The 20,043-nt window shown below is 38.2% G+C and overlaps 1 protein-coding gene across 17 annotated transcripts in view; it reads right to left on the bottom strand.

Moving 5' to 3' along the window:
* Window positions 1-3,904: 3,904 nt before the first annotated feature.
* Window positions 3,905-20,043, bottom strand: part of LOC119807772 (putative RNA-binding protein Luc7-like 2) — a 54,026-nt gene continuing 37,887 nt past the window's right edge. For 15 of the 17 annotated variants that reach the window (XM_038319905.1, XM_038319907.1, XM_038319908.1 and 12 more), the window contains 3 exons: window positions 14,616-14,645; window positions 8,650-8,841; window positions 3,905-4,529 (listed from right to left, as the gene is read on the bottom strand). In XM_038319905.1, coding sequence (XP_038175833.1) covers window positions 4,367-4,529; window positions 8,650-8,841; window positions 14,616-14,645 — 385 coding nt within the window. In that variant the 3' untranslated portion in view covers window positions 3,905-4,366. The remainder of the gene's footprint in view (window positions 4,530-8,649; window positions 8,842-14,615; window positions 14,646-20,043) is intronic. The other 2 variants (XM_038319906.1, XM_038319917.1) reach the window with 1 other exon arrangement.

Genomic DNA, 20,043 nt, shown 5'->3' with positions numbered 1-20,043 from the left:
TAGTTCACATGAAGAGAACTGCGCACTGTCCTCTTCTGGGTCTGGCTCCTTCCGCTGGGTATGTTCTCAAGTTACTAGTTCCTACTTATATTAACAATCATTTCCCTTGTGTGGATGGATCACAACTTGTCTGATTTTTAATTGATGGACATTTTAAGTATTTGTAGTTTGGGGCTACTACCAACATAACTGCTACAAGCATTAAAATACAAATCTGTGTGGACCCATGTTTTCGTTTCCCTGGGTACAAAGATTGCAAAAGAACTGTGGTAAGGACATGCCTAGTTTACAAGAAGCTGCTGAGTCTCCTTTGCTGGAGCAGCGGTACCATTTTCAGTCCTGTTGGCAGTTCCGGCTGCTCGTTGTCTCCACTGGCACTCAATACTGCTATCCTTTTCTGCGAGACATTCCAGTGGGTATGCGGTGGTGCCTCATGACTGATGGCCTCGGGCACTTTTTGTGTGTGTATACATTTGGTGATCTTTTCCTTTGTGTGATTCTGATTATGTTCAAAGATCAAATACTGAGAAATCTTGCTTAAAATACCCATATATGGGGGCTGGAGCACTGACTACTCTTCCAGAGGTCTTGAGTTCAATTCACAGAAACCACATGGTGGCTCCCAACTATCTATAATGATATTTGGTGCCCTCTTCTGACATACAACATACGTAATAGGTCTAAAAATATCCATGTATTTGCCAGGTTAGAGCATTTTACTTGTATTGTGTTCATATATGTGTACAGGTGGCACTGGGTGGAGGCCAGAGGCCAACCTCAGTGCCAGCCCATCTTGTCTTTTTGAGGCAGGGTCTGTCACTAGCCTAAAGCTCACCAGTTGGTTAGTCTGGTTTGTCAGTGAGCCCCAGGAACCCACCTGTGATCCTCACAGTCAGGATCCTAAGTCCATACCACCATGGCTGGCATTTAGAGATCCACCTCAGGTCCTTAGGCTTACATTGTAGGCATGTGCTGACAGCCATCTTTCCAGCCCAGGACTTTTGTTTTGTTTTTTGAGACAGGATTTCTCTGTAGCTTTGGAGCCTGTCCTGGAACTCTTGTAGACCAGGTTGGCTTTGAACTCACAAAGATCTGCCTGCCTCTGGCTCCCGAGTGCTGGGATTAAAGGCGTGCACAACTGCCCCAGAACATTTTAAAAATGGCAATTTAGATGAAAATCCAAGTTCCTCAACTTTATAAAAATTCTCAAAACGCACAAGTTGAAAAACTGAAAATAAACACTCATAAAGCTCTCTAATACTTAACATTTTACACATTCACTTTTATGTATATATGCATACAACTGGTCATGTTTCACTTGATGTTTCAGACATTAATAACTGTTTTTATATAATGCAAGTTTATCACCTAACAAATTAAAAAGTTCTTTTCAGTCCATACAATCTCCCTGTTTCTCTACTTTTCCCCTTACATTGGAGCAGGTTCTATCTTGGCCTCAAAATTATTGCAATTCTCCTGCCTCCCATGTGTCTGGATTACAGGCATAAACCACCATGCCCAACTAATTTAGACCACAAACATGCTTATTGGCTAGTTCGTTTTTTTAAAATTTTATTTATGTGCGTTAGTGTTCTGTCTGCATGCATATCTGTCTGAGGGTGTCAGATCCCCTGGAACTGTTACAGTTAATTTTGAGTGGCCATGTGAGTGCTAGGAATTGAACCTGGGTCCTCATCAATGCTCCCAACTACTAAACCATCTCTCCAGCCCCAACTGGCTATTTATATAGTCTCCTTTAACCTAAAACTTTGACCTTTTGAAGAAATTGGACCAGTTGTTTTGTAAAATGACATTCATTCTGAATTTTTCTTATTTCCTATAAATTAGAACTTGGGTCTGTTTTCAAGACGGGGTCCTTATGTGATTTCGATACTGACTATTCAGAGATCACATTTTTACAAACAAACCTTGCCTAACGTTCAAAAGTTGCCCAGGATAGTTGGTATTCACCTTGAAATCCTCTCATCTCAACTTCTCAACATGTCTGGATTATGGGAGTGGAGTGCTCGTCAGCAGACACTTTTGACAGACTACTTTGAGATATTGGGTAATTATTGGGTAATTCCTGTTGATATCATGGATTTGTTTTTGCGATGCTGGAACCCATTCTGGGACATCACACAGACAGACAAGTGCTCGATCACTGAGCTCCATTCCAGCTGTCAAGTAATTTATACCACACTTTCTGGGGAACATTCTGAGACCTAACATAACTCACATCCCAATTTTGCTGATTATTTTCATGTTATTCTAGGTTCAAAAGAAAAAACTGAAGTAAAGCAAGACTGTAACAAAGGGGTTTTAGAAACAGGGAAGTACCACATATAGCTTTCTTTCATTTTCATTTTGTCCCAGGCACTCCTGAGGCTCCTTGTCATTCTCAGCGTAGGCACACTATGCCTAGTCATGGTCTCATATCCTAGAAACTTGACTAATCCAGGTCTGATCAGTGTCTGGCTTTCAGCCTAACACCTACGAGGCTAGCTAGGGAAATTAGGCTGATCCTCAGACATGGTTGTCATGCAGGCCTCGCAAAGCTCAGGAATATCTTCTGGACCTGGCAATGTTCACTGATAGACCCCCTACCTCTACCAACAGAATGCTGTTCTCTAAGCCCTCATCACCTGTTTTAACACCCAAAGAACAACTATTATCTCAAACAACAGGTGAAAGAAGAAATATTAAAAAGGGACTTGGGATTGTCTTACTGGTATCCTAAAGTATTTTCACCAGGTGTGGTGGTACATGGTTATAATCCTTAAACTGAGTACTAGAGGCGAGAGAACCAGGAGTTCAAGGTCATCTTTGACGACACAGTGAAGTCAGCCTGGCCCCCAAAAGATGGAGCAGGGAACCTGGATCTGTTAAGAAGGCACTTCTTTGTAAGCGTGAGAACCTAAGTCCGATCCCCAGCAAAAAGCCAGGTGTGGTAGTACCCACTTGCAATTCCCGTGCTGTGATTCTCATTCCCGTGTGTCCTCCATAGGGCTCTGTCCAGACATCTAACCTAATTTGTGAACTCCAGGTCAATAAAATCCTGTCTCAAAGGAGACGACAGCAGGCCCAAAAAAAAGACCACACAGTGCCTCTTGGCACTGAGGCAAAGGCACAACGGTCAGGAATTCATGGTCAGTCTCAGCTACAGAGTGAATTCTAGGTCAGTTTGGATTACATGAGACCTAACCCCCCAAAAAGTTATCATATATACTAATTTTACTAGTTAAAATTGTTTCTAGAAGGACAAAAGTTATTTGTTAACTACTAGGTAGTCATTAGTAGCTCTTTAATGCAGAAACTGTTGGTTTCATTATTGGTTACATATTTATTTTATTCAGGCTTGTCAATTAAGGAATACAAACAAGAGACTCTTAGTTGCTTCTACTGTGTTAAACACAGCTCTGAAGTAGTGGAGTATAGTCAGCAAGAGATTTGGGTGGAGCAACAGTTCATCTGAAATCCACAATTATATATTTACTACCTTTGGTGCCTTGTACAGTAAGGCACTGTTAAGGATGTTACAGAACAGAGGAAAATAGCACAGCAAAGAGTTCTAGTGACAACTTACTGAACAGGTTACAGAGTAATGGTGGTAGTGATGATGATTGTTTCTTTTCCTTTTATTATTTTTACAATTAAGAGTATAGCCTTTATACTCCACACACTCACACACACACAATAAAACAAGTGCTTATTATGAAACAGTCCCTGCCCCATCCCCCCTCAATATACTGAACATAGCAGTTTAATAGAACAAAAAAAAAAAAAAAAAAAAGACAAGTCTGATTTCAAACTTTCAATAAAAAAGCAAAAGTAATGCAACAGCTGTTCAACTTCCAACTCTAATGGCCCCAGACAATACAGCCCTGTGTAAGTTTCACCAGTAGAAATGGTCAACTCTAATCAACTAGTAATTGATGTGAATGAACAGAACCTTAGAACAGAAGTTATATTGTTTCCCTGCCCCCTTTTCTCTTACAGTTGGAGGCACAGGTATTAGGAGATACAAAGTCAAGGAAGAAGAATTATAAAAATTCCCAAAGCTGCTGCTGTTTGGAATAGAAAGGAAGACAGAATTTTACAAATGTTCAAAAATTGCAAGGCATTAACACAATTCATACACTATCACTTCTACTTGAAAGAGATCAGCGTCTTATTATGTAAAACTGTACGTTCAGAATGGTACTACAGGTTCACCAGAAACTATGGATGTAGTTTTAGGCTTTATCAAGGAAAATAGGTTCTTATCTAGCCTGGATCAGTATCTAGAACTGTCAGCCCAATGGCTGTGAACTAAACAGCATGTTAACTCCATAGGAAGCTTAAAGACTGAGGATACACACGCTAATTAGACCTCCCCTGCTTCCCGCTCTTCAGAGCTCCTCCTGTCCTCTGATCTGCCACTAGCGCTCTCATAGGACCGCTTCTTATCTTTTCGCTCTCGGTCACGAGGTGATCTGTCTCTGTCACGTGATGCTAAGTCTTGGTCTCTGAATCTTTCTTTTGAGGATCTGAAAAATATTAATTTGAGGAGCAAAATATGTTGGGACACCCAAAATCCAATCAAAGAATAGGAGAAATATTAAGTTTCTGATAGCTGAAGAAACAGATTAGAATACACCTGACAGCAGACTTTCTGACAGAAAAGAGCGTGACAGGGGCACCAAAACAAGACTGGTGGCAACAAACAGCTATATGTAAAAAGGCCTAAATTAAACAATGACTTGATTCTTAGTATTTGAGATAACCATGAACATTCTCCAATTAATAGATATTTAATATAAAAATAATGTATAGGTAACAGCTTTTAAAAGTGAAAGGTATCAGATTCCAAATTGGATGGAGATCAATGACTTAGTATAGAGATCCTTATCTTTTGGGCTAAATGGGCGGACAATAAGGATTTGAAGTGTAAATCACACACAATCTCAGGGTGTAGGAGTCTTTCTGTTCTATTAACTTTTAAAATGTAAAAATGCAGACCCATCCATAGCTTGCTGGTTGTACAAAAAACAGGCTCTCATCACATTTGTTCTATAGGCAGCACTTTGCAAACTCAGGAAATAGAACTACTCAATAATATGGCTTTAAATAACCATTTGCTATTTCAAAATCTGCTTTACTCCTCAAGTGAATTCATTAAAACCAAGATGGAAGGTATCAAAAACTGATTATGCCATAATAAAATACTGTTTCTAATACTATCTCCATTCTCATACCCATTTTCAAAAAAAGTACAAAAACAAAACAACTTCATATCAGAAATTCAACCAGAAAACAAAACACAGACATTACATAAAATCTAACTATATTGATTAGCATAGAATATATACTTTCAACACCTAAAATGAATTAACAAATATTACATTTTATTCTTTACAGGTGATACAGAATGTTTACACAAATTTCTCAACCAAGGTTTAGAATTATGATCAGAGGCACTGCCAATCACTACATAATACTTTTTTTTTTTTTGTCAAGAGTTGGGAGTTTAAACCTAGGACCTCAATATGCTAAGTTTGCATGCTACTAGCCCTAAAAAAGCAATACTTTCAGGAAAACATAAGGCAAGATAAAAATACTACTCTAACCAGTTTTGAAAATATAGATAAGGAGAGCATTGTGGTTCAAATATAAAGAGTTCAAAAGGCTCATGTACTGTTGACCTGAAACTGCTGGGTGGTGCTACAGAAAACGTCGAGGTCATGAAGACGGTACAGCCAATGAATTAATCCACTCCAAGTTCATAGCTAAATGACCATTAAGAAGATTCTGTCAAGACAAAAACAAGTCAAGAAGGGGGTATCTTATATCTTGTGGCTAACCCCTTGTTCTATATTTCTTCTGTCAGAAGGTGAACCTCTTTACTCCATTATAGGCTCTCTGCACTGGTGTTCTCGTTCACCAGGCATGGGCACAAAAGCAAGAACTGAAATCTCAGAAAATGTGAGCTTAAAAAAAAAATCCTTCATGTCTTTTCAAGTGCTTTGTCATAATACAAAAATATGGTAACATAAGTGATTAAAACAAAAGCTTGAAAAGTTAACACCAATTTAGAACATTCTACTTGAGGTTTTATACACCCTTTTCCCCCTTTTGTTTTATTTTCCGAGTCAAGGTCTTTCTCCCTAGTCCAAGCTGGCCTCAACTTGTGGCAAGTCTCTTGCCTCAGCCCCTAAAGTGTTAGCATTACAGGAGCTCCTGCTTAATAAGCATTTAAAAAATTAATATGCTTAAAAGACAAAAAAGTCACATTCCAAGCCACACAAGCCATCTCCAAAGCCTCTATTAAATGATAGAAATGATCAATAGAACAGTGACATTAGACGCTGGCAAGTCCCTGAGGTCAGTGATAATAACTGAAAAAGATGAATTAATGGTTGTACAAGATTACACATACCTTACATGCAGTCAGTTTCTTATGTGTTACTACTGAAAGTCTAATAAGCCAAACATTCCTATTACCTCTATTTAATGAAACAGGGTAAAACAATAGGATGTAATTAATTATTTGGCAAAGAATTCTGAACCCAAGTAGTTTAACTTTGAAGTATGTACTACATGACAGAACACCTGAAAAGCACAAGGTTGCTGAAAGTCTTCACTGACCTGTGGGAATTGCTGCCAAGACAAGATTCATATAGATAACTCACAGCAAGGGCAAGAAAACAGCAAAATGTCAAGACTTTTAATGGACTCTTTTATCATCAAAAACTCACATATATACCAATAATTTGATGTTATATATATGAAATAACAAGTAGCAATCATTTTTTAAAAAAAAAAACCAATGTTTTAAAAGTAATTTGAATTCAATGATATGAAATACTTTTGAGAAAAGCAAAATCTTTAATAGTTTTACAAAAATAATCCTCTTTTAAACATGCTGAGTATGGTGGGAAGTTTTCCTTATATAAACAAACTTCACAAGTTCAGGAAGCATCAAGATGACACAATGATAGGACAAGACTCCCCACCCATCCCTCCCATTTCTACCACCAATAAAGACATGTAAGATAAATACCAGAGAAATGACAACTGGGCAGGTCATCTAGATTCTTTACCACCTAGCTGCATGAATTCTCAGATTTTAGTGTGCAGATTTCGAATCATCAAGAACATTAAGAAAATGTTTGTTTCTGAACATGGCACTGAAGACAGTCTCCAAATTCCAGTTTCAAAATATGAGAAAGAGACCTACAGGTATTTGCCTACTTGTTTAATTACGACCTAATTACAACATTTATTCAAGACTGATCCATTAGCTGAAAACATTTTTAAAACTCATTTTGAAATTTTCATCATGTAAATTTTTAAAATTTGCCCTATGATATCCAGTTTAGCACTTTATAATCTGTGGTCAAGTATGCTCCCAAACAGAAAACAGCTTAGAGCAACATAAATATGATTGTATAATATACTATTATTTCTTTGCTATTTTTTTAACTAAGGCTAGCACAGACGAAAGTTATCTAATTCATAAAGCCAGGCAGGGTGTTATATGCACTAAAGAGGAAGCTGAGGCAAAAGGATTATGAATCTCAGGCCAATCTGGGCTACAATTAAGCCATTGCTTCTCTGTCATTACCCCCCAAAAGCGCCCACGCGCCCACACACACACACACACACACACACACACACACACACACACACACACCAAACTAACTAGAATCACTTGAAGAGCTACTTAGAACAGGACAGATATATATGCAATAAAATGTTGATTGAAAGCCTATTAAGAAACTAAGCTTGTGATCTCAGGGAATGGGTAATTCAGTCTAAAAAGATTTTGCCAGCTTTCTCTGGATTCAGCTATGAACTTTATGTGGAGTAAGCCACAGAACGCCTAAGACTAGTAGTTTCTCCAAGCGTTTCTCTTACATAAACCTATGCATGGTTGTCAAGGAAGGGAATAAGTAATTTTAAGTATAATTTATGTTCCATAGGATTATCATGTGACCTGAGTTTTGGGAGCTTAACAGCTCCACTATATTCTAATCCTTAATCTGCTCACACCAGATGATCAGGTCCAGTGTCTTCTCTCATTGCATATTTTGAAGTTTCCTGATATACTAAGAAGTGTTGTAGCATCTCAAAACTCAGAATCTTCCCATCACACTAAAGGTGAACACAAAATGTTATGTTTTATACTGCAGATTAAATGACATAGAAAATGTGTTTGCTCTTTAGAAGTGCACCAGCTCCAAGTTTGGAAAACAGGCAAACAGAACTAAATAATTCTTTTAATGAAAGGACTTCAAAAAGCCCCTAATTTGTTAATACACATTGGAAAACAAAAATCCCCACAACCTCATGAGTATTAGTACCTAAAATTATTTGCCTGTAAAATAGTTTTTGTTTTTATCAGCACCCCTCCCACCTCCCAACATCCCAAGTAAAGAAAAGCAATAACCTCCGCACATACTGGCTTCAATTTCTTACTCTGGCTCACACATAACCTTGCATGAACTACTCATACAATCAGAAAAAAAATGTATACACCTACAATTGAGTACATATCAATACCAGGTGCAAGTTTCAAACCAATAATCTAAGCATAAGTAACATAAGTAAACTTAAAAGGCTAAAATTTAAAGGTAGCTCCGCATCCTCTGATCGGCACTTCAGTACCTCCTCTTGGATCTCTCTCTGCTCCTATCTCTAGAACTGTGCCGACTTCTCTGGTGGCTGCGGCTGCGGCTGCGGCTACTGGAACGGGACCTGTGGCGATGTCGTTTCTCTCGAGATTTGGACCGAGTCCTCCTCTTGCGTTCTCGTGACATGGAGCGAGATCGGTGTCTACGATGCTCTCTGGATCTAGATCTACAAGAAAATAATTTACTTTATTCATTGTTAGTGCTACAATTCTTATTTTATACTTAAATTTTTCTTCAAAAAGAAGCCAATTCTTATTAAAAAAAAAAAAAAAAAAAGTTTTGTGTGGCCAGGTAATGATGACACACACATTTAATCGCAGAACTTGGGAGGCAGCGGCAGGCAGATGTCTGAGTTTCAGGCCAGCCTCCTCTACAGAGTGAGTTCCAGGACAGCCAGAACTACATGGAAAAACAAAAAACAAAGAAACAAAGGGATGTGTGTGCCAATGAGCATATCACAGGATATGAGGGGTAGGTCAGAGGACAAACTTTGGGAGTTTCATTCCACAATAAGAGTCCCAGGAATTGAACTCAGGTTATGTTATCAGGCTTATTAGGTACCTTAGCTAGTTGAGCTATCTTGCCAGGACTGAGAAGTTATTCTTCAGTAGCTGAAATAGATGTCAATTCCATTTTAAATAAATTATATGTTCAATGGCAACACATTGCTAGTGTGTTAATGACTAATAACTAGGATTTCAAAATAAAACCTAGAACACTAATTGCCAGAAGTCAATGCATACTGTATAAATTTATGTCAGTTAATGAGGAATGCAATGAAAAAAACAGGGGGGATATAATATAGAAAAGATGAGATAAAAGGGTGGATTCTTTAATCTTTTTTAAAAATTTATTTATCATGTATACAATGGTCTGCCTGCATGTGTCCCTGAAGACAGAAGTTGGCACCAGATCTTATTACCAGTGGTTGTGAGCCACTATATGGTTGCTGGGAATTGAACTCAGGACCTCTGGAAGAGCAGTCAATGAGCCATCTCTTCAGCACCCTTGAATCTACTTTTAAACAACCACTGGCCTCAAATATTTTATATTGGTATGGATTTTTGTATATGATACAAATTTAAGGTCTTTTTGTTATAATATATACATAATGTCTACTCTTATTTATTATACCTATGCCGCTCTTTTAAAAAGGTTATGTAAAGTTTTGTTATTTCAAAGTTATTTAGGATATTAAAAAAATAGGTTAGCAGTTAGTCATCTGTAATAATCATGATTTAGTCATTCCTGGTATGTTTTCAAGGTCAAACAAAGATATATTTTAAACAGATGGTCTTCAAACACTTCAAAGATCTGTTTTAATAACACATGACTTTATATGACAATGAGACATGTTTGTTCCTGGCAGAACCAATCTTCTTCATAATAGGATGAAGGACTTCAAAGAACCTTTATAAGGAGTTTGCTTTGTGACAAAAGCTAGACATCTGAGTAAGAAACTGCCCTTGCCTGATTGCTGACAGTATGCTGTTCAAACTGGACAAGCAAGACATAATTGCTGACAGTATGCTGTTCAAACTGGACAAGCAAGACACAATAGAAAGCAAATACCTAAATTTGTCAAGACAAGGTAAAGTCCTTCAAAATTCCTGCTTTATAACAATGTCTGTCATATATTCTAGGCCTGTGGCCAAAGATAGACACCCCAACATTACAGAGGAACATTAGGGTGACTGTCAGATGTCTCTGTCATTTCTAGTTTTGGAAGTTGTTTGCTCTGCACTTGTGGTTTACTCAAGTAATATTTTATCCTTCTTGGTATCAGATGGAGCTGAAGACAAGACATTTTTCACTGTCATTAAATTAAAGAGAAAAACTTACTAAAGAGATGCAAAATATATAGGTTGAAAAACAAAAGCCTAAGTTGTTTATCTAAAAAGATTTTTTTAAGATCTAAATTTTTTTTAACAATGGTAATAAAAGTTATAACAAAAAGTAGATTAGTTATAAGACGTTGGGCTAAAATAGGATAGATAATTCAGTACTCTCTCCAACTTTGCCAAATACAAATGAATTGGATATTGTGAGTATAATTCCTGATAATTATTCATGTTGTATATAGTTTTTATTGTGTTAAGAGTTAAAATCTTTCCTTTTTAGACAAAAAGGGGGCAGTGTTGCAGAATAATCTCTTCATATACCGTGACGATGGTTAAATAAAAAGATGAATGGTCAATAGCTTGGGTTTCCAGGCACAGAGGACCCTGGAAAGAAGGGCAGAGATGAGGAGACACAGAGGAAGCAGGATGAGGTGGACAAGCCTCATAAGAGCTAGCTAAAAACAACCCTAAGCTATCAGCTGAGGTATCATTACTATTAAACATTCTCCATGTGAGTATTTGGGAGCTGGCAGGCAGGACAATAATAGACTCACTACAATTGTAGCTCCACAGTAAAGACGTCGCTCACATCCAAGGGGCTAACAGGACCCACCCCCACTAGTAGACAGGGAAAAAAAGCTAAGTTGATAAAAGTGCTTGCTGCAGAGAACAAAGGCAGGAGGGCTGTTGAGACTTGTCAGTTTACACCCTAGCTGAGAAAACACAAACCCCAGATTCAGACAGAGGTCAGAGAGGACAATACCAAAGCTCTCTTCAGAAAATCACACCAAACATACACAGGTACAAACAAACACATACGCAACAAAAATAGTAATAAAAAGATTAATCAGGGGAAGTTGTGGTGGCACACTGAGTTTTGAGGCCAGCCAGAGCTACATACACATAGTGAGACTCTAAATAAGATGTATGAGGCTAGAGAGATGGCTCAATTGTTAAGAACACAACTGTTCTTCCAAAGTTCTTAATTCCCAGCAACTATATGGTGGCTCACAACCATCTATAATGGGATCTGATGCCCTTTTCAGATATTCAGGCATACATGCAGACAGAGCATTCATACCTAAAAACAAAACAAACAAAAAACCCACATGCATAAATAACTCCCCTCCACCCCCCAGCAACCAAAGACAGGGTTTCTCTGTGCAGCTTTGGAGCCTGTCCTGGCACTAGCTCTGTAGACTAGGCCTTGAACTCAGAGATCCACCTGCCTCTGCCTCCCCAGTGCTGGGATTAGAGGTGGTATATGCCACCACTGCTCGGCAAATTTTTAAAAAATTGTCTCAGGAATATTAAAGAAAAATGAAGGCAACAATAACTATTTCCACTTCATGCCAAGTTTTTGAAATTTCTACTTTTTTCTTTTTAGCACACTTAAGAAATTCAGGGGTCTAGGAAAGATGGCTCAATAAGCTAAGAATGCATGCTGCTCTTCTACAATATAAGTCTAATTCCCAACATGTTTATGAGGTGGCGGACAATCACTTATAATTCTAGTTCCAGGGAACCTGTCATTCTGTCTTTCAAGGGCACACCTCCATACATACAGCATATACTCAAAAAAATAAAACCAACAACAAAAAACTAACCCCCCACAAAAATAGAAAAAAATTAAATATATCTGATGCATATAAAGAGAATGATAAAGAATACTTAAGGATAAATCATCCCGTACTTAAATTAAATTTGACCACTGAAGTTTTGAATTCCTATATTAAGCTAAAATTCACAAACAGAACTTAAGCATTTTCCCAAAGCTCGTGTATGTGTGTGTGTGTGTGTGTGTGTGTGTGTGTGTGTGAGAGAGAGAGAGAGAGAGAGAGAGAGAGAGAGAGAGAGAGAGAGAGAGAGAGAGAGGATGGAGACAGCATGGAGAGAACAGAAACATGTGAAGGAAAACACAAAGATAAAGAGTATGCTGCTGTTTTGCGTCTTTCAGAGCGACAGAACTGACGACATGGTGATGCTCATTTGTAATCCCGGCATTCAGGGGGAGGAAGTAGGACAATAGTAAATTCATGGACAGTTTAGGATACTATAGCTGCTAATTTGAAAAAGAAAGTTTCAAATTACCATAAGAATGTATTTTCTCAGCTGGGCAGCCCCAGCACTCGGGAGGCAGAGGCAGGCAGATCTCTGTGAGTTCGAGGCCAGCCTGGTCTACAAGAGCTAGGTCCAGGACAGGCTCTAAAGCAACAGAGAAACCCTGTTTTGGAAAACAAAAAACAAAACAAAACAAAGTATTTTCTCATAACTTCAAAAGTGTAATAATTGTGATAGCTTGTTGTTTTTAAATGAATTTTTTATTCATTACGCTTTATTACTGGTTTTGAGACAGGGATTCTTTGTGTAATTTTCTCTTGATAGGCAGGCAGGCAGGCAGGCAGGTAGATCTCTCATGACAGATACATAGGTAAATAAGTTGATCTTTTATGAGAAAGATCTGGCTGTCCTGGAACTTTATTTGTAGACCAGGATGACCTCGAACTCACAGAGATCCATCCACCTCTGCTTCTCAAGTGCTGGGATTAAAAGCGTGCACCACCACTACCCAGTCCAATTTAATGCAACTTTAAAAAATGTCTAGGTAATAATTATTCATAAAAATATATTTGCTAGGTACCTAGCCCACTGTACCTTTTTAGTTACAAGAGAAAAAGAACAGTAAAATAAGTCCTTGAACTGCAGGAGTTCATAGTCTAAGAAACAAGTCTCTAGAGATCTACCTCTAGTAAAGAAATAAGCAAACAGAGAAATGGGTAGTAAGATTTTACATAAAGCAGGCATAGAAGGATTTTCTGACAGAATGGCATTTGAGCAAAGATTGAAAAAAAGGGAAGCAAATCAGTCAGCATAGAGAAGACAATCCAGGTATAAAGTTCTGGAATGAGAGCAAGCTGAACATGTCGAAGGCTGAAAAACCTGTTTGGCTACAATGAAGTGAGTAAAGAGCAAAATTAGGTTTAACAAATATGAAGATCAAGCATTTTATCATTCATACCAGGAAGCTCTAAGTGGCGCTACAGAAGCTGACTGGGGTAAGTACTGCTGGACAACAAAGGTAAACAACTATCTCAGGGCACACTGGACCACACCCACGGACACCCACTAGGGGATAGTGTCAGAGGTGGTGTACACAGCTGTAATCTCATCACCAAGGAATACAGAAGTAGCAGGATAATGAATTCACACAAGACCCTGCCTGGAAAAAACAAATAAGTATGTTGACACATGGACTACAGTCTCAAAAACCGAAACAAAACAAAACCCACACAATAACAACAACAAAATCCCCAGCTGGTTAGCCTATTTGTATTTCCAACAGGTAAGTTAGGATATTGTTTCTTAAATGGATCAATCAACTTGATTTATTTTTTCAAACTGTCTTTTAAAAAAAAATTTGCTGGGCAGTAGCAATGCATGCCTTTAATCTCAGTAATCAGGAGGCAAGGGTAGGTGGATTTCTGTGAGTTTGAGGCCAGCCTGGTCTACAAGAGCTAGTTCCAGGACCTGGGATAGTTATAGAAAAACCCTGCTACGGAAGAAATGAAAGAAATGGAAGAAAAGGAAGGAAGGAAGGAAGGAAGGAAGGAAGGAAGGAAGGAAGGAAGGAAGGAAGGAAGGAAGAAATCTGGGCTAGAAAGATGGCTCAGCAGGAAAGAGCAATGGCTGAAATTCCAGAGGACCCTTGTTCAACCCCAGCAACCATGTGGAAGTTCACAACTGTCTCTAACTCCAAGATCTGACACTCTCACCCAGACATACAAGCAGGCAAAACAGCAATGCATATAAAATAAAATTTTAAAAAACCCTATCATATATTTACTAAACTTCTAAAAGATTTTTAAAGAAACAGCTCAAACCTGAACTATAAAAGAGTAAGTCAGTAATAACTTTTTTTCTTTTCTTTTTTTCAAGACAGGGTTTGACTACCAAATGCTGGGATTAAAGGTGTGTTCCACCACTGCCCAGCTCAGTCAATAATAATTTATTGTCATTCAATTTAAGAGATATATAATCCAAAGAACATACATTTGAAAAATACAGCTTCACTATTTTATCCATCTTCTATGGTACCTACCTTTTGGGATTCTTGCTATGTGAGCGGGACCTAAAAAAAGAATATCTACTTTTAGAAAAGTGACTATATAAATTTTTAAGCTAGTACATTGTACTTGCAAATGATATTTTCCTTGAGTTCTGACATTTACTTCTTCTTCTTTTTTTTTTGGGGGGGGGGGGTGAGGTTCGATACAGCATTTCTCTGTAGCTTTGGAGCCTGTCCTGGAACTAGCTCTTGAACTCACAGGGGTTCACCTGCCTCTGCCTCCTGAGTGCTGGGATTAAAGGTGTGTGCCACCACTGCCCAGCCTCTGACATTTACTTCTATAAAAGCAAAGCATGTATTTATGCATTGGAGTCTATTCCCCGCAAAAAAACAAAACAAAAAAAAAAAAAAAAACCCAAAAAGACAAAAAAAAACTTTATAAAATTCTCTACCTTGTCACACAGCAGCTCCCTCAGCTAGACACTTGACTTAGAAAAGAATATACTTCTGGAGACTGAAACTGTGTGCTTATCACAAAAGCAATTCTCCAGAAACTGTTTCCTAGACTAGAACAACAGAAACAAACAATTTAAAAAGTATACACACACACACACACCTATTTTTCTATAACTTTCACACTATCACTGTGTCTTCTGGGAATAAAGAAAAATGTCTCAAGATGTAAAATGCCCATTTTGAACCTAGAAAGGGAACTCAACTTTATATCTTTGTCCATTTACATGAATTACATTCCTTAAAAAAGAAAATACTATATTTTGTAAAGATTTATTTTTATTTATGTATATTGAGTGCTCTGCCTGTATAGTCCTCTGCTCAACAGAGGTATTCCATGATAGACAGTTGTAGGCCACCATGTGATTGCTGGGAATTGAATTCCGGGCCTCTGGAGGAACAGTCAGTGCTCTTAACTGCTGGGCCATCATCTCTCCAGCCCAGAAAATATTATTTTTAAGTGTGTGTGTGTGTGTGTGTACACATAAGCCTGGGTATGCATGACTCAGGAGCTAGAAGCATTGGATACTGTGGCGCTGGAGTCACAGGAAACTGTAACTGCCCAATAAGTATGCTGGTAACTGGACTCAGGTCCTCTGGAAGAGCAGTGCATGTTGTTAATCACTAAGCATCTTTCCAATCCCAAAATGATTATATTCCTCCATTTTTTAAAAAGTGTGTATTTGTCTGTATGTATGTATGTAACCCACGTGCATGTCTGAGGTCAGAAGAGGCTGGATTCCCCAGAACTGGAAATTGTGAGTTTAAATATGTTTAAGCCAGCAAACCATCTCTCTACCTTCCAAATGATCTAGCCCCAGATTATCACCTTATATAACAACTCTTTACATTTCTCAGCAGTGTTAGCACTCAATAAAAAATTCCATTTCCTAACACTTCAGGGTTTATTTTGTGGTGTGAGTGTATATATTATAGCAAGCATATTTTAAAGTATGCTTTGGGCTATATTAACTATGATTCTATCCATTCTCTGTCTAGGCAACAAGGAGAAAGTTATATATGCCTCCTTTGGTTTAATCTATCATTTGAAAGACAGGAATAGCAATATAAATGTCATTGGGTATGCAATGTCCCTCAAAAGAATGTGCTGATGATCTAGTCACCAACTGGTATATCTAATAATCATCAAAGGCCAATTCAATCATAAGGGCTCTTACCCAATCAATGGATACAAAATCTACAGACAATATTTAAAATGTGTGCATGTATATCCCTAGCATGTAGATAGCTGTGGAAGATAGAAGGTGTTGGATCCCATGGAGTTGGGAGTCACAAGCAGTTGTGAACTACTCAATGTGGCTGTTGGGAACTGAACTCGGTCTCCTGAAAGAGCAGCAAGCACCCTTAGCCATATCTCCAGTCCCAAATAAAAGATTCTTAATTTAATGGTCCTGTTGTTATAGAAACCAGTATATGAGACCTAGTTCAAAGGAGTAGGTTCTTTGAAGGGAACATCTTAAGTCTGAATCTCTCATGTCAGCTTACTGTGCTTTCCTACCTTGCAGTAAGTAGCTTTTCTCTACCATGACTCTTTGTGTCTTCCAGTCTCTATGCTGTGGGACTTAATCACAGGCCCACAATGGAGTGAGCAAACTAGGTGCTCAAACTTCTGAGTCTACAAGCAAAACAAATCTTTCTCCTTTTAAACTGTTTTCTCAAAAATTTTCAAACAGCAATGAAAACCTAACTAACACAGATTAGATAAACGAAGGCAAATTCTTAACACATAGCCTGGCATATAAATAGCTAGTAAGTGACATACATTTTAGTAAATGATTATATCAGGAGGAATTAAAAACCAGCTTGTATAATTTTATACTATTTTATAACTTTGTCTCATGAACATATTTACAGTACTTCCTCAATTCCTCAGCATAAAAAAAAAAAAAACTGTTTCAACTTTGCAGCAGGCCGGGTTGACTTTGAAATAGGTATTCTACTGAATGCTAAGATTATAGATATGAACCACCAAACCTGCTCTGTTGTTTCTTTCTTTTCTTTTTTTTGAATGAAGACCCACTATGTAACCAAACTCTACATAGCCTAAACTAGTGGCAAGGCTGCAGGTCCTTTCTACTTTAGATTCTTTTGTGCTGGGATTGCAAGTATGCACCACCATGCCTAGCTAAATATTTCTCCAATGGGGATATACTTTGAAATTTAAAAAAAAAAAAAAAAAAAAAAAGGAGGTATGAAGTGACCAACTTTCTCACCATCTACAAATACTACAGTCCTATATGATGTAGTTGGGTGTTGGTGCCACATGCCTTTAATCCCACACTGGTGTACAGAGTTAAGTTGGCAGATAGCCAGGACTACACAGAGAAACTCTTTCTCAAACAAACAACAACAAAAAAATGAGGTCATTTGACTATATCAGTTGAATCTTAAATTGTGAACTCCAACACTATGTAAAATGCTTATCTATACTATTCTACACTATATATAATGCTTATCTACACTATTCTAAATAATGCAATTCTGAACAATATCCCTAGAAAAAACAGCCTAGGATTAAGCACAGTGACAAAGTACTTGAAATCTATGCACTCAAGAAGTTGGCCCTGGTTACACAAGACCTAGAATCAACAATCAAGTAAGCTAGATATAGTGGTACGCATGTTTTTAAGAGACAAGCGGATCTCTGTAAGTTGGAGGCTAGCCTATTCTACAGTGGTTCAGGACAGCTAGGGATACAGAGACCATGTCATTATAATAAAAATAAAACAGCAGAAGCAAGAGACCTTGCCTTAATACGGTAAAAGACAAGAACGAATTCCAGAAAACAGTTCTCGGACTTTCACATTCCGCCCCCCCCCTCCCCCCCGCCACCCCTTGCCATGCACGCGCTCACACACAGATACTGACACATCCCCATAATCAGATAAAACTGGGGGGATAAGGGAGCATAACCTCAGCATACACTAAAAACAGAGAAGCAAGTCCTGAAATAAAATTTATTAAATGTAAAACACAGGGAAATTAGAAATGGTGGAGGGTGAGGCTGTGAGAAAAAGAGACAGAAGATTTCTCAGAACAGACGACAACAGCACAGCACTGCACTGGTCTACTCTACCAGCTAAGCCAACCAAACAGCTTAGTGAACAGGCAGGGCCATAAAAGCCTGGTGGCCTGAGGTCGGCTCTATGGTGAAAAGTCCTGATCTCCACCTAAGCAGGGGGACACATGTGCACCTGCCGTGTACATGAGCAATACACGCACACACTCACACAGCTGGTAATGTAAAATAAAGTTTGCCTAAACTGATAATAATATGCTCAGAGTGAGTTAACATGACCAATAATTATCTTAGGGACCTACATTATCTCTGAGAAGGTATTTAAATTCCAAAGATATGATGCGATTGGGAACACTAAAAATCAGAAAAGGTAAATTTCTTTGTGGTATGACAGTCTATTACAAAATGCTTAAAGTTCTGAACATGTTAATGGGCAACAATGACTAAAAGGATGTTCAAACACTCTATGAAAATATTAAATTTACTAATTAATGAGTTAATATAAGCAGACTTGCTGTATCAAGTTAATGAATTTTTATAATTTATGGCTCCACTGGGCGTGGTGGTGAAGAGGAGACAGAGGCTAGTCTGGGTCTACAGAGCAAGTTCCAGGACAGCTAGGACTATACAGAGAAACCCTGTCTTGAAAAAACAATACAAAAGACAAAAAACAAAACAAAACAAAATAATAACTTATGGCTCCTACAACTGAGAAAATAGTAACAGTTTAAAATAAAAAAAACAAAAAAGAACAACAAAAAACCCCAAAATCTCCCAAATCCTTCCTCAAAAAGTATAAAAGGTGGTATATTAGAGTGCTTGCCTAGCATATACCACCCCTGGGCTCAAGTCCAAGACCAAAAAAAAGACCACCAAAAAAAGAAAAACCATAGTTCTGTGCTAAGGTACAAATCTGCCCAGTATGGAAAAAAAAAATCAATGGTTAGCAAGAGGTTTTGCTATAACTCATTCAACCTAAAGACACGAAACAGTCCTTATTCTCTTTCCTACAATCTTGAAGGAAATCATATTAGTTCAGCTGACAAGCAAAGAACTATAAAGGCGGAACACCCCTAGCATGAAAATGTGTAATTCAAGACACGGCACTCAAAAAACTAGAATTTCTGGATCATTTCAGATTTTAAATTAGAGCTGCTAAACAGGTGAGGCTTGTCTATTCATATATACCCCAATTCAGACACTCCAAATTTTGAAACATTTCTGGTTAAAATTTTAGATAAATACAAGCTACTGAATACGTATCATTCCTATTAAAATGGTCTTGCATGGTAATTTTGTTTTGTTCTGTTTTTGTATTCTGATGATGGAGGAGAGTTATCTGTCTATGTTACTTTCATTGGTTTATTAATAAAGAAAACTGCCTTGGCCCTTTAAGAGAACAGAAAATTAGGTAGGCGGAATAGACAGAACAGAATTCTGGGAGAGTTGGGGAGCCGCTTCAGGCGGTCGCCATAGGGAGTCGCCATGATTCTCCTCTCTGAGATGGACACAGGTTAAGATCTCTCCTGGTAAGCCACACCTCGTGGTGCTACACAGATTACTAAATATGGGTTAAAGGAGGATGTGAGAATTAACCAATAAGAGGCTACAGATAATGGACCAGGCAGTGTTTAAAAGAATACAGTTTCCGTGTAATTATTTTGGGCAAAGCTAGCCAGGTGGCAGGATGCAGCCCCACCACTTCCTTCTACATTCTGAGATAGTGTACGTCTGTGTAGCCTTGGCTGTCCTAGAACTCACTACGTAGAACAGGTTGGTCTCAAACTCAGAGATCACCGCCTGTACCTGCCCCAAGTACTGGGGCTAAAGGTGTGCATCACCACAGTCCAGTCCTACTATGTTTCTGACTGGCTTTTTCTAAACCTTTGATAAATGTGTTTGATTGCC

This window comes from Arvicola amphibius, chromosome 2, assembly GCF_903992535.2.
Source record: "Arvicola amphibius chromosome 2, mArvAmp1.2, whole genome shotgun sequence".
Taxonomy (NCBI): domain Eukaryota; kingdom Metazoa; phylum Chordata; class Mammalia; order Rodentia; family Cricetidae; genus Arvicola; species Arvicola amphibius.
Note: the sequence above shows the minus strand (reverse complement) of the source record. Positions and strands in the feature narration are given on the sequence as shown.